The sequence below is a fragment of the Bos mutus genome, chromosome 1 (genome assembly GCF_027580195.1).
Source record: "Bos mutus isolate GX-2022 chromosome 1, NWIPB_WYAK_1.1, whole genome shotgun sequence".
Classification (NCBI taxonomy): Eukaryota; Metazoa; Chordata; class Mammalia; order Artiodactyla; family Bovidae; genus Bos; species Bos mutus.
In genome coordinates, this window is record NC_091617.1 from 107,718,730 (window position 1) to 107,734,251 (window position 15,522).

At 38.1% G+C, this 15,522-nt stretch overlaps 1 protein-coding gene across 1 annotated transcript in view; it reads right to left on the bottom strand.

The window, feature by feature from the left end:
- Positions 1-2,511: 2,511 nt before the first annotated feature.
- Positions 2,512-15,522, bottom strand: part of GFM1 (G elongation factor mitochondrial 1) — a 50,554-nt gene continuing 37,543 nt past the window's right edge. Inside the window, exons 14-18 of the mRNA XM_005907362.3 lie at positions 12,559-12,721; positions 10,850-10,994; positions 4,718-4,878; positions 3,901-3,954; positions 2,512-3,742 (exon numbers count right to left, since the gene is read on the bottom strand). Coding sequence (XP_005907424.2) covers positions 3,611-3,742; positions 3,901-3,954; positions 4,718-4,878; positions 10,850-10,994; positions 12,559-12,721 — 655 coding nt within the window. The 3' untranslated portion in view covers positions 2,512-3,610. The remainder of the gene's footprint in view (positions 3,743-3,900; positions 3,955-4,717; positions 4,879-10,849; positions 10,995-12,558; positions 12,722-15,522) is intronic.

Here is a 15,522-nt window from a genome sequence, read left to right on the forward strand (position 1 = left end):
TCAACATCCACTGGATTTAAGAATGATAAGTTTTCCAAAGCATTGGAAACAGTCATTTAAAGAAAATATCAGATCCCCAACATACATGATAATGCAGAGAAGATACTTTAAGATTTCAAATGCAGAGAAAATACTTTAAGATTTCAAACAATCTAGTGATAGATAAAGTAGTAAGCTCCTCTAAGTGGTTTCCTAAATATTTACCAAAAAAAAAAAGTGCCAAGGGCATTGCGAGCACATTCAGTGTCCTGTGATTTCTAAACTTTCAGTGTCATGTTAAGAAAGGGGTTTCATCTTTCTTGTCTCAACTTTCTAAGTCCTCTCATCCTTGTAAAGGCATTTTTAACTAGTGAGATTAGACTCACAAATGTAACCTTTAATCCAACCAGGTAAGGAGTCTAAGGTAACCTTTTAACAGATTTCAGGGACTTCAGTGTGGCTCACTGTGATTGCAAAAGGCAGTGGGGCGAGGTCTGTGTGTGGACTTCCCTATGGCTCAGATGGTAAAGAATCTGCCTGCAATGCAGGAGATCTGGGTTCGATCCCTGGTTCAGGAAGATCCACTGGAGAAGGAAATAGCAATCCACTCCAGTGTTCTTGCCTGGAGAATCCCATGGACAGAGGGGTCTGGCGGGCTACAGTCTATGGGATCACAAAGAGTTGGACACGACTAAGTGACTAACACACACATATAAAATAGATTATAAAGGTGAATTCTACCCTTACAACATACAAAAAAATCACCTAATTTATAGATTTACACAATCCACAAAAGTTAAGCCTACTAAAAGTTTCTCAATATCACCATTAGAACATCTTTTCTAGCACCAACTCTGTAATTGCTGACTTAATTTTGCTAGCTAACAATGGAGGAAAATTACTTTATCTGCCTTGACATAAAATGAAAACCTCTAAATTCCCTAAGCCCTCTTTTCATTTAGAGTCTAAAGAATTCTGAGTCACTCTGACACAATGACAGTTATAGGCAGCATCACATTCATCTTCCTAATCTCTTTCCAATTTTCAAAAATTTTAAGACATACAAGATAACACCAGGATTTTGCCTGTATTCCATTTGATTCTACTCATAGTTTTGTTTTGAGCTATGAATAGTTAGAAGTTAATAAGTTCTTCTGAAAGTCATTTGGAAGTTTCTATGTTGGCCCTCGAATGAGAGTCCTTCATGACATAATGAGTTTATTACACTAATTTCTCTCAACTTAGGAAATTCTATGACCTGTTCTGTGACCTTTCCTAACTTTCAAAGTGCTACAACCACATAACATGCTGCCTGGCACTTACGGATAAATGAATGAATGCTCACAATAAACTGCCTGTGAAAACATTAACTATTTCAATGATGCATTAGTTTTATTTGAAGACATTTTAAGCAGCAATTAAAGCTCAAATTCAAAAATTCACACTTTTGGCAATGCAAGTAGATGTTTTCTACAAAGGGATTTTTTCCTATATGTCACAATTTACTACGTAACCTGGAGGCTGCCTTGGTTAACTGGCATCAACTTTAAGACCCATCCATATTTCAAAAGTATTAAAATATGAAAAACTCTATAACTTCAGTATTAAATTTTAGTGGGACTTGCCTGGTGGTCCAGTAGCTAAGACTCTGTGCTCCCAGAGCAAGGGGCCTGGGTTTGCTCCCTGGCCAGAGGACTGATCCCATGTGCTGCAACTAAAAGTTGCAAGCCACAACAAAGACCAAAGATCCTGAGTGCCGGAACTAAGACCCGGCCGTCACAGCGACAGTGTAGTGACTTCACAACCTAAGTGTAAGAGTGAGCGAGGAGGAAGGCAGAATAGAAAATCGACTGTGTATCTTACAGATAAAGTTACCAAGCTAAGAACTAACAGCCCAAAATCTACCACCACACAAACATTAACAATATGACACACGTGAACATTTCACGTTTCAGAGGTACCGGTGATACTGCAGGGGTCTTTAACCGTGCCTGTACATTAGAATACGCTGGAAAACCTTTGCTCTTGATCCAAAGAAGCAGCAGTACCTAAGGGTTGGCCTGGATATTTTTTAAAGCTCCACAAGGAATTTTTAATTCCCAGCCCTGCTGCCAGGGTTGGCAATCAGGGTGATTCTACTTTCTAGCGCTGCTACCATTCTCCAAAGCAAATAACACTGTCTTTCTTTAAATTAGCCAACAATTATCCTAAGAGCAGGATAAAAGAAACCCTTATTTATAAATGCTGTCATTAATTTTTTCCTTCTGCAGACTTTGGCTGGTAATGTGGTCTTTACCAACTATAACCAAACTGAGTCAACAAAAGATGTTGGTTCTGGTCTTGGATGGGTTCCTATGAGATCTTATTCTTGTTTTTTGGATGAGCCAATTCTGAACAATATGGCAGAACTTCCTGGCAAAGTCCAATATACCCTAGAAACAAAAGCTTAGCATTTGTCTTTCATAATCTCAACACAGTATGTGATACATTCCAACAGACTCAAATTCAACTAACATTTACTGCGTGGATGAAACAGACTACCCAACAACCCTGTAAGTAGTATTTTATTATTTCCAAACTGTAGAAACATTAAAATGAACTCAGACAAGCATATGCAAGGGTCTGTTTTTTGCCTCACAGGTCTGTAAAAAAGCAACATTTATACCCCTGAAAACAAGCAGTTACAAATGTGTATAAGCCACAAACTTATACCATCAGCTCTATATAAAACAGCTAGAAATTTAGCTAGCATTTTAATACCCCAATGAAGAATCTGAAAAACATTCTCCATTAAGATCATATGGAATCCTTTTTTGTTTAAAAAAAAAAAAAAATTTATCCCCATGACTCATTCTGGAAGTCTGTGCCTTTTAACCTCAGTCAGCGATTTCACTGCCCTCCCCGCCCCTTTTAACCACCACCTACTTCTCTGCTCTCTGCGTCTATGAGACTTAGTTTTGTCATGTTTGTTCATTTGTTTTGATTTTTAGATCCACATATAAGTAAAATCATATAGTATCTGTCTTTAACTTATTTCACTTGGCATAATACCATGTAGGGCCATCCAGGTTGTCACAAAGGAACCCCACTCTTAAACAAAAAAAGTGACACTCTAAGAAGTATCATGATACATGCAATTCACTTTCAAGTAGTCAGCAAAACAATATTTTTTTAAAGAATGGATGTGACACAGATGGACACCAAACAGCAAATATGACAAATTACTATCTGATAAACACTCTTAACAAAACCTCACTGTTCGGTCTAGACGGATGGTATATGGCTGTTCTTTCTACTGTGTTTTCAGCTTTTCTGTATACTGAAAATTCTTATGCTGAAAAATCTACACGTTTATATATGTTCTAAGCTTATAAGTAGAACAGAAATAAGTCTCCTCTCTCAAATAAATATTAAATATATTTTGATAATAACCATATTTTTTATTTCGGTATAAAACCAATCAACAGAGTTGAGATATACACAGAATTAACCTTTACATAATAGAAACTCCTGAATATATAGGAAGGGCTTCTAAAGTTACTTGTTTTCAGTCTGAATTTATTCCACTGGAATCCATTAAAGTATCCAAACTTGCAGATACAGTTAAAGTTCGTCAACAAAGTGAGAAAAATTAGTTCTTGGCTTTTCCTTTTTTTACAGGAAGTTGACCTGTAGCTTCCAAATACTTATTAATGAGTTCTTCTTGTGTAGCTGGTGAACATGGCTGATATCTGCAATACTCCATTGTATATTCTCCCTTCCCCTGGGGATTCAAAACAAAATCAAAAAGATTTTAAAAAACCAGACCTCCAAAAACTATCAAGTAAAGAAATTCATGCACAGCCAAGATTTCACAAAGATGATCATTTTGTAGGATGACCTCTTGAAGAGCACTGAAGTAAAATTTAAACACCTGCTTACCTCTGTGCATGACCTAAGTTCCGTAGAATAACCAAACATATTATTCAGAGGGACCTGAAAACAAGCAGCAAATACTTCAGCATTACTTATTGGAAAATATTTGAGAAAAACACAGAAGCCTTAGCCATTTAACTCCTTTAGACTCAGGTATCTACTAGTAACTCTTGGTTTAAAAGAATTAGAAGCCAAAGAAAAACTTTTTTGTTTTATTGCGAATAGAAACCCAATTTGAAGATAATTTCATTTGACAGTCACAACTAGCAAACTGATCTTTCAGTTTCACGGAATGGACACCACTGACAGCTTTCCCCCTCATCCCCACTCCACACGGCTGCAGCTCAAGCACTCAGTGTTTCTTCTGTGAAAAGGTGAATATTAATACAGCTTTTTTCTGGACTCCTCAATGATATGCCCACAGTAATGTCTTCTAGGAGACCTTAGGTAATATGACTAAACCCTTTCTCCCATGAACTTTAAGTCAAGTAAAGCAAAGGAGATAAATATCCTAGTAAATTAGAACATAAGAAAACAGCTATGTAAATAAAGCTATCATGAGGGAGAAGGGTAATTGTACATCTAAGAAAATGACATACAAAAGGCGTACGTGAAATGAATCTCATTTTTACCTTTTACACTTAAAGAGATGCTCTAACAGCGAAGTATAGAAATTGACACACACATATATAAGCACAAATTCAACACTTGAATAGCCAGGGAAATGTGCCAATTTGCTCTACAATTTCCAAACACAAAAGCTAATCCTGGTTTTCTCCTGTGGATAATAAAAGCAAGGTTGTCAGTGACTAGCAGTACTTACGTCTGCATACAGTGTAAAATAGTCCTCAATTCCATCTTGTCCTGTGATGACCCCGTGGCGTCGGTTAATTCCTGCAATCACTGGTCCCTGAAATTCATTTGGGGCTATAACTTCCACCGACATAATAGGCTCAAGAATACATAATGCTGTATTTGCCAGGGCTGGAGTTTAAAAAAATAAATAATACATCGCTTTATTAATCTTTAAACAAACTGGAACTCTTTCCTTACCCAGATGTACAAAAGGGAGATGGAAAGTACTCTCCCAAAGGTACACACAAAAATGATAAGATTAAAATATTTGATCTGGACTCATTTTTCTAGCAGCAGTAGCAGCCACTCTTAAATGGAATTTCCAGAAAGACAACACTTAATTCTAATATTAGTATTTCCATTACCATATTTTTATCCTTAAAAATCATGAGGTTGCAGAGAATAATATAAAAGGGGTCTTAGAACAACATTCAGTAAAGTCCTTTCCCACTTAAAGTATGCAGTTAACGGTCACTGATTCTTTCTGAGATCCTCACTAGCTGTTGAGTCCCTGACCTAGGCAAATCAACCCTTTCCTGTTGGTCCCTGGCAGACATTTACACTTGGAGACAATAATCAAGTCAGGCCTGAGATCTGTCTAGGCTAAACAATTTCAATACCTGATTGAGAGCTAGAAATACAAGTTTCTGCTTTCTACTCTGCTTCTAATAAGTGACATGCCTTTTGGAAAAACACAATCAATCCAGGTATTGAGCTTCTTTACCAACAAAATAAAGACACTGGCTGAGAGGCTAATGGCCATTTAAGCACCATACCCCAATGTGAATGTCCACACTTATTTTGTTTTAGTCCCACTTAGTACGTAACCAGAATACTTCTTACTGTAACAGATGCTTAAGGGACAAATGTAACCATGTGGAGAGAATGTAACTTCCAACACTCAAATTTAATATGGACATTATGACAGTGTGGAATAATACTTCAGCCTCAGACTGGATGGATTATCTTTAAAGACTTGAAGCAGGATGTCCCTGGTGGTACAGTGGGTAAGAATCTGCCTGCCAATGCAGGGGATGCAGGTTTGATCTGATCTGGGAAGATTCCAAATGCCACGGAACAACTAGGCCCGTGGGCCACAACTACTGAGAACACACGCTGCCCTTACTGCAGCTGCTGAGCCTGCAGCCGCGCTCCGCAAGAGAAGCTCCGCAGTGAGAAGCCTGTGCACACACCAACAGCAGCCCCCTCAGTGCAACCAGAGAAAGCCCGCACAGCAACGGAGAGCCAGCACGGCCCCAGATAAATAAAGCACGGAAAGGTGACAAAGAAATATGTAATTTTTCAAAAAATTATTAATTTCCCAAGCATTAATTCTGTTTATAATAAACTAGTCAGCAATTATTCTTGTATATTCCTTAAACCACTTGTTCTAAAGATACTACTAACTTAAGTGCAATACTTAGAACAGCCATTTAATATACTTGCATTTCTTTGAAATATTTTCTAGTTCAATCATATCTTAGCTCAGACCTACCTCTGACTCATTAGTCCTAATTAGTGAGTTTTGATTTCAAAAGAGGGATAAGTGAGCTCTGCAGATTACTCAGGGTCATTAGTGAAGCCCTGCAGAATTCTATGTAGACATCTAAAGCAGTTTAGACTAAAAATTCTAGACTATGGAAGCAGCTCTATTTCTTGTAACTTCTTGGGTTACCACAATGGCTGGGCTTTCTTGGCTCTGCTGCTGCTAAGTCGCTTCAGTTGTGTCCGACTCTGTGCGACCCCATAGATGGCAGTCCACCAGGCTCCCCCGTCCCTGGGATTCTCCAGGCAAGACCACTGGAGTGGGTTGCCATTTCCTTCTCCAATGCATGAAAGAGAAAAGTGAAAGTGAAGTCGCTCAGTCGTGTCTGACTCTTCGTGACCCCATGGACTGCAGCCCATTAGGCTCCTCCATCCATGGGATTTTCCAGGCAAGAGTACTGGAGTGGGGTGCCATCGCCTTCTCTGTCCTTGGCTCTAAATAAATGTAACTAATGCAGAACCCAGGTGGTGCTAGTGGTAAAGAACCCACCTGTCAATGCAAGAGACAGGAGATGCAGGTTTGATCCCTGGGCTGAGAACATCCCCTGGAGGGCATGGCAACTGACTCCAGTATTCTTGCCTGGAGAATCCCATAGACAGAGGAGCCTGGTGGGCTATACAGTCCATGGGGTTGCAAAGACTCAGACATGACTGAGCACACACACACAGAGGGACCCAGAAAGAGGGATGTGAACAGACATATTTAGTTACATATTATCTAGTGTTTTCAAAAGGTCAGTAATATAAAAGAGCTAAAGTGTGAAAGAGTCATCATATCCTAAAGGGAAAGAAGGGGCCAAGTATACAGTCCTCCCTTAACTGTTGAGGGCAACCTGTCCAGTTCTGTTTCATATTCCCCCACCCTCCTTTTAATTCCTTCTTTCTTCCCAAATCCACCTTCTGATTCACTTGTCTTTCTTCATGCTTTCTCTGTCCCATTCCGTAATGACAAGACTCCAGAGCTAATTCATCCTGCCATTTTTCAATAGTCACATGGCAGCCAAGTCCTAAAAGCAATTTTTCCTGAAGAATAGCAGGAAGTGAAAATATCCACACCATCCATCACAAGACCTTTAAGTCTAAAGTGGTGGGCAGAGGTGGTAATGTTTCTATTTCAGTCCACTAGGGATAAAGCTGAAAACACCATGCTGGGTGCCAAAGAGTTTTGAGAGGAGGTGGTCAAGGGCTAGGACCCTGGTGAGGGTTTAACTCTCAGTTCCACCACTAACAAGTAGCCTTGGGTCATTCGATTAACTACTCTTGAGTCTCAGTTTTCTCAACTATCAAGTCACTGTGGAAGATATGATAATTCATGTACTTAGCATAATATTAATACACAGCACAAAAGTCATCAATAAATGTTACTGTGACTTCTCTGAGACAAAAATCTGGGAATGGGTGGCATGGAACAGGTCAAAGGTAATATGAAGGGAGGAGGGATAAGCTTTCACTATGCCCAAACACATATGTGCAAGTGTGTTGTGTGCAAGTCACTTCAGTTGTGTCTGACTCTTTGTTAGCCCATGGACTATAGCCTGACAGGTTCCTCTGTCCACGGAATTCTCCAGGCAAGAATACTGGAGTGGGTTGTCGTGCCATCCCCCAGGGGATCTTCCTGACCCAGGGATCGAACCTGTGTCTCTTATGTCTCCTGCACTGACAGTCAGCTTCTTTACCACTAGCACCACCTGGGAAGCCTGTGCAATATTTAAGTACATTCTGATTTAACAGTGTGGAATTACTATCTGCAAGCAGCTGGACATGCCCATTTCCACAGTTAAGTATGAAGAAGAGCCAGATTCAAACTCAGCCCAGGAGATCAAAAAAGGGACAATGATGAGTAAAATGAGCTATGTAATCCTGAGTAGGCCTTTATTTCTCCTGTAGAGTAACTACAAATTAAATGTCTGTGGAGAGACCAAGCACAGTGGTCTAAATATTGGCCAAAGAAAATGATGGTGGGACTTCCCTGGTGGTCCAGTGGCTAAGACTCTGCGCTCCCAATGCAGGGGTCTGGCTTCAATCCCTGATCAGGGAGCTAGATCCCACATCCTGCATCTAAGAATTTGAATGCTACAATTAAGAGTTCGAATGTCGCAACTAAAGATCCCACATGCCACAACTAAAAATACCCTGCAGCTACAAAGCAGATCAAAGAGCCTGCATGCTGCAACTAAGACCAGGGCAGAACATGAAAAGTTAAGAAAAGAAAAGAAAATGATGGTAACGGTTAACATCCATGGGGTGAACCAATCCCTGAAAGAACATTTAATTTCACGTTTCAGTTTTAGTTATATCACTGATTAATTTCAGGGATAAAGTTTAAACTGTGACTGAATATAGTTCCAGTTTTCACTTTTTTAAATTAAAAACATATGAGCACATGAACTATTTTTCTTCCAATTTTGATAATAGAATAGTTCAAAAGTATAAGTTAATCTGATATTAAGCTCAATTAGCAACATTTACCACCTTAAAAGTCTTATATGATAATCAGTGGAGGTAGGTATGTGTATGAAAAGCTGATTTTCTTAAGAGCCCAGCAAATTTTTTTTTAATTCTTTTACACTTTTATCTTTTAATCATGGAGAAAAAAGAATCAGATGATGAAACAGCAAAGTAACTCGTTTTTCATGCTAGCACCCTGTTCATTTGCACGTATTTTTCTGGTGAAAACCCCACAATACGCCTCAGTTCTACGATCATCTAGTGCTCTTCCTTTGCCTCCCTATCAGGCAATTAATCACACAGACGAATATCTGCACACTGAAGTCTTTAAAAACTAAATGGTACATATCTGTTTAATTAATATCATAGACATACAGGTTTTTTTCATGGATATACGTATGTGTATATTATGGACATCTAATCTACATTTATTTATATTTCATATAGGTACAACTGAAAAGCATGATGCTCTTTATTGATTCTACCAATTATCTTGCTTTATGTAACCTCTACCCAGGAAAGCTACCTATTTCCAGGATAGAATAGTTCGTGATTTCTAATTTGTCTTAACTATACTAAAAAAAGTATCACAATGCAAAAAGTATCACAATGCATATGTTTATCAAATCATCACTTAAAATATTTCAGTTTTGTCAACTGCACTTCAATAAAGCTGAGAAAAATATAAAGTGATTACAACTAAATTGTCAATTTAAGACTTATTAAAGTACTAAACACCTTTGAAGGCAAAAGGCAAGTGTTATAATCTGCTGCTGCTGCTGCTAAGTTGCTTCAGTCGTGTCCGACTCTGTGTGACCCCACAGATGGCAGACCACCAGGCTCCTCTGTCCACAGGATTCTCTAGGCAAAAATAATGGAGTGGGTTGCCATTTCCTTCTCCGTCATGCCTAATATAAAATCTTACTTTGTGACTTTATTTCCCTTTTCCTATTAACACAATTGTCAGATTTTGACAAAGTTTCTAGATCATAGATTTCAACTGCATTTTTAATAGACAGCTAGCTGGCATAAAGAAAATGAAGGATTCTTTTCCTCTTTCACAACTAGGAAATGAAATAACAACTAACGGCTCCCATTAAGCAAAATAAGGAATTAGCGGCTTGGTCAAGAAATAAGCAACCTTCTCCAGCCACTGCCCCACACCTGATCACAGATGCAGATAGACTAAAAACAACCAAGTCCAAAATTCAAACAAAATCAATAAAATCCTGATTCTCTGAATGCCTGGAAATGAAGTGTTAGAATTTTCTGCTGTCCATTTTGACCTTCTTTGATAAAAATATTTATGAAATGTTTTATGAATTATAATGTCATTTTCTGTGAAAACACACTTATGGACATAACTAATGAATCATCATCTAATGGATATGGAAGAGATGACAAACAGAATGAATTTTCTGACTTTCAGTTATAACTTAAAATTCTTTTGTTGAATAACCCTGATATCAAACTGCTGTGTCATTTGCTTTTCTCTCTTAAAAGCAATCAGTCAGATACACCTGCAGTTGTTTATGGTTCTGGTATCATCAGGGTTTTAATACACATTATCCTTGTGAGAAAGGTTGACAATTTTAGCAGTTTAGTAAGAAATCTGCACTGAGAATAAGGTTTACTGAATTCTTTCAAATGCCTAAAAGCCTACAATGCCATATGTGAAAAAACTGTTTACAAATTTATAGATTTTTCTGACATCTGAATAAATCACTAAAAACAGCATGACTATAGTTAATGTTTGTTTAAAATATTTCTTAAAATTCTAAGCATTTGTCTTCTTTATTAAAAATACAGCTTACAGATTATCTATGAATTTAAACATATGAAAAATACCAGATAATTGAAGAGAACAAAGTAGGATCTTAGTTTTGTAAGAAAGAAAACATAGTAATCTTTCCTCACACCGATTCTATGAGTACCTGTCGAGAAGCTACCTTGTTCCCTGGAGTGCTGCCTACTGCCCCAGGGGAAGCGCGCAGAAGGAGTGGGGGAGTTGGGAGGAGACCTAAGCAGCACAAGGCCGCCCTCTGTGGCTCTGACGGTCGACTAGGGAAGCAGACTCATCGATGTGGCAGGTGCCAGGCGCAGCTACCTTGTTTAAGAGCACCTTCTCCTGCGCGGATGAAGGAGATTTCATTGGAATCCACCATGTGATGTGCTCCATCTTGCAGAACAAACCGGAGCCCAGAGAGCTTGTGACCAGACAAAGGGCCCTTCTCGCAGGCATCCAAAAACCCCTGTTAATGAATAAGCTTCTTGAGTGTCTCTTCACTTGCAGATGCATTAAGAAAAACCCTCAAACATTTTAGTATTCAGAAGTTTAACATTTTCATGTATATTTAATTTTTTTTTAATTTCTTTAAAGTTGAACAGCCTATTTAAGCTGTATTATTGTGGAATGTAGATAAACAATCCTTTGGAACAGTCTATTACTTAAAGGTATGAAATGGTTTGAAAACGATGCTGAGTGTTAGCCATCACTTTCTCATAACCTAATATTCAAGAATTACTAAACTCTCATGATACATTGTAGATTGAGCATGATCTTAATTTTACAAGGCGTAAACAGAGGAAAGGCAAATCTAAGAAATTCCCTAAAGTAAAACTTTAATCAAAACTGACATCTTATCAACAGCTGTGTCTTAAGCTCCTACTCTATACCTATTACTGCTCTGACTCACTGGCAGACCACTACATAATAATTTTTGTGCTACACAATGTTAGAACTAAAATTAAAAACTAATTTCATTTTTCCAAAGCAATTCTTTTAAGACACATCTTTACTGAGATATAACTGATATACAATAAACTAGACATATTTCAAGAGTGCAATTTGCTATGTGTGCAGTTCTTTTTCATTCATTAAATACTTGCAGAGCTGCTACAATTCTAGTTACACAGTTGCACATGTAGTACAATGTATTTCTGACACTTCAAAATTGTAAACTCTGAATGCTGTAAAATATCTAAGCTTTCCTTCACCTATGTTAATCTTGGAGAGTAAAAGATAATTTAAATTTGTGTGAATGACACATTCATTTGTGTGAATGACAAAATACTGTTTTGAAATTAAGTATAATGGATGATCACAAAAACTGCTACCACAATTAATACTAAAACCAAAATCATGATCTGTTAATAAAGACTTCTAAGTTAAAAGTTTTTAAAAAAATAACCTCAATCTTTATGAATAGACAGTTGCTAAAGGTTTACAACAGTCTTAAAGCCAGTGATGTAGAAAGCTAGCAAAACACAAATAACCCCTTATATGTGCAAAACACCTCACAATTCCCAAAGAAATGTCAGAGTCTTATCCAATCTTCGATTTTGTGAGGGGTTCGGGATTAAGTATTGTATGCTCAATTTACAAAAGAAAGTGGCTCTGAACACTGTGATTTACGCAAGGACATATTAATCATTAGCAGAGATAACAACACACGCAGGTGCTGGGAATCTTAACGCATGACCATTCTACTACAAGGGTACTACATGTAAAACTTTCACAAACCCCTAACGACTACTGAAAATTTCAATTGCTAATTATAATCAATCAAGTAGTTTCAACTTATCAAGAGAAATGTAATAACTATGATTCAGAGACAGAATGATTTCCTCTCATTGTCATAGCCTATATTTATAGCTCTTGAACTTAATGATTCTAAACCAGATGGAGAGCTTAATCAGATAAAGAAGCAGGACTGGAACAAAAATGAACCACAGAATACATGACAGCAATATGATTTGATATCTAATACACTTTTTTATTTTTTTCAATGCAATAAAGGCTTTGTTTGTTTTTACCTTTTCCACAGCAGGCACAAACTGCTTTGGCACATTCGACCCAAACGTTTCATCGGAAAACTCCAACTTAGTGTAGTTCTCTGGGTCCAGAGGCTCCAGTACACCTATCACTTTTCCAAACTGGCCTGCACCACCTGATTGTTTTTTATGTGTAAAGTCAAACCTGAAAGTAATATGAGAAGAAAAAAAAAATCAACATAGTGTAATTACCAAAATGAATAAACTCCTACTGAAATGAAAAACCACCTCTCATCAATCTTACTTCTTCCTTCAAATAGGATGGCCTTGCTATAAAATTTTATTATAGAATTTATCTAAAAAGCAATTCGCTCCTTTCTGTTCTTACTTAGAGGTGGGGTACTCCATCAAGTAATCCATGGTTTTAATTCTGCTAATTTATCTGAATTTCACAAGTAGAAAGTAAAAGCATTAAAACAAAAAGCCAGTGGAAGGTTCTTATTCTAACCTACATTCCAAACAGCTTACCCATTTTCTTTTGCAAACAGGGTTCTGTTTCCCTGGGACACAGGATTCTGTCCTGAATCTCTCTGAGGACAGTTATCTGAAAATAGGAGTTATGCAAGTAATTCATTCAGATAATTATTTGATTTTACAACTTGGACACTATGGACTGCTGCTGCTGCTAAGTCGCTTCAGTCGTGTCTGACTCTGTGCGACCCCAGAGACGGCAGCCCACCAGGCTCCCCCGTCCCTGGGATTCTCCAGGCAAGAACACTGGAGTGGGTTGCCATTTCCTTCTCCAATGCGTGAAAGTGAAGTCGCTCAGTCATGTCCGACTCCTAGCGACCCCATGGACTGCAGTCCACCAGGCTCCCCCATCCATGGGATTTTCCAGGCAAGAGTACTGGAGTGGGGTGCCATTGCCTTCTCCGTGAACACTATGGACTAAAAAAATACAAAAAGGGGAGTTTCAGGAAAGATAACTAACACCTGAAAATGATTAATGGCAAAATCATCACAATTAACATAAGTCAAATCCTCCAAACAGACATATATATATAGACACAGGTCAGTGTTTACTTCAAATTATTAAAGACAACACTAATAAGATGGCATAAGCATCTTGCATGCATATTAAATATATGTAAATATAGGCTACTATATCACTCAAAAAACATTTCATGAGTTTCTACTGTCTGCAAGGCATTTTTCTTTTAAACTGCAACCTTCCTCAAGCCCATAAGATGGAAGAAGCTGGCTGCTTTCAAAGTTGTCTACAGGTAACTGCAGGTAAGTGGACATTAATGAACATCTGTTCCTGCATAGAGATCTGTGAATGGTTTGGCAGAAGTAAATAGCAATTTCAGTAAGAGATGTCAGCTTGGAATGAGTTTTCATAGAAAGCCTAAGTGTGAATGTGCCTGATGAATTGCCTTTAAATAATGTTGCAGTTGCCAAGAGTTTCAGGATGGGCTGGTGAAAACAATGCTGAAAGGTAAACAGATATCAGAACCAAAAGAAGGACAGCAGAAGAGAAATAACTGCCAAATCACCACAGAATTACTAAGGGATTTCAAAACGGGTCCACTGACATATTCTTAGGTGTCCTCACGTTCTCCAAGACAATGTAAATTTTGTTTTCAATTTAATAATAATATCCATACAACATACTCTAGATCTGCGCTGTTTATATGGTAATCACTAACCATGGATATTTAATTGAAGTTAATTAAAATTAAATAAAATTTAAAATTCAATTCCTTAGTTGCACCAGTCACATTGCAAACGATCAACAGGCCAGTGTGGAGAGTGGCTGCTGTCCGGGACAGCGCACCGCCAGAACATTTCCACTGCTGCACAAAGTTCCAATGGACAGCAGTGCCCTGGAAGACCAGCTTACAAACGAGTTATCCATGCAGTTTCAGGGATCCTGGCTGAGTTTATAACCAAGTGGATGCCAAGTAAGAGGATGCAAGTGCCAGGCTTGTGCTAAGCGCTTTTTATGGACTCTAGTACTTATTCTTCATCACAGACCCATGAAATAGGCACTATTTTCTTACCATTATTTTACAGGTGAGAAACCTGAGGGTCAGAGAAGCTAAGTAACTTGCCAAATGTGACGCAACTCTTAAGTGGCAGAGCCAGAATTTGCACCAAGACCAACAATCAAACATGCTTCTAGAAGGACAGTAAGAATGTAAACGGATTTACACATAATGCATTCAACTCAAAAGCCTTATAAGGACACTGCACGAAGAGATTTTCCTAGAGCTTAGAGAAGCGGAAGAACTAAGACATCCCTTGGTAGGCAGTGAACACATGCTGAAGGTAAAAGAATCCATGCTCTTGTGGTCAGACCACTGGCTTTCTGTGAAAGAGTTTCATTTTGGCAAAACATCATCTCTCACATAAAAGTTAATGTTAATTAGAATTGTGTTGGTTTTACTGTTTATCTTATTTTGTAGATTTATTTTGACATTATAGTCTTACCAAAGTTGCAAGCCATAGGTGTTTTTACTTATTTTCATATAGCTATTTAAAACAATAATTAATTTGCACGATCCCAGAGACTTATAATTGGAGAAGGAAATGGCAACCCACTCCAGTGTTCTTGCCTGGAGAATCCCAGGGACAGGGGAGCCTGGTGAGCTGCCATCTCTGGGGTCGCACAGAGTTGGACATGACTGAAGCGACTTAGCAGCAGCAGAGACTTATAATAATTTTGCTACTTTCAAGGTAACTCATAAATTATTAAACTTTGAGGATAACGATCTCTTGATTAACCATTAATGAAATTTTATGAAGAAACTAAGACCTCAAGGAATCTATAGGGATAAGATTCTCTTAATGCAGTTTAACATCTACACAGGCAACTTAAAGTTTTTACTATGTGCTTCCCTTGTGGCTCAGTCTGCAATGTGGGAGACCTAGGTTCGATCCCTGAGTAGGGAAGATCCCCTGGAGAAGGAAACAGCTACCCATTCCATATTCTTGCCTGGAGAA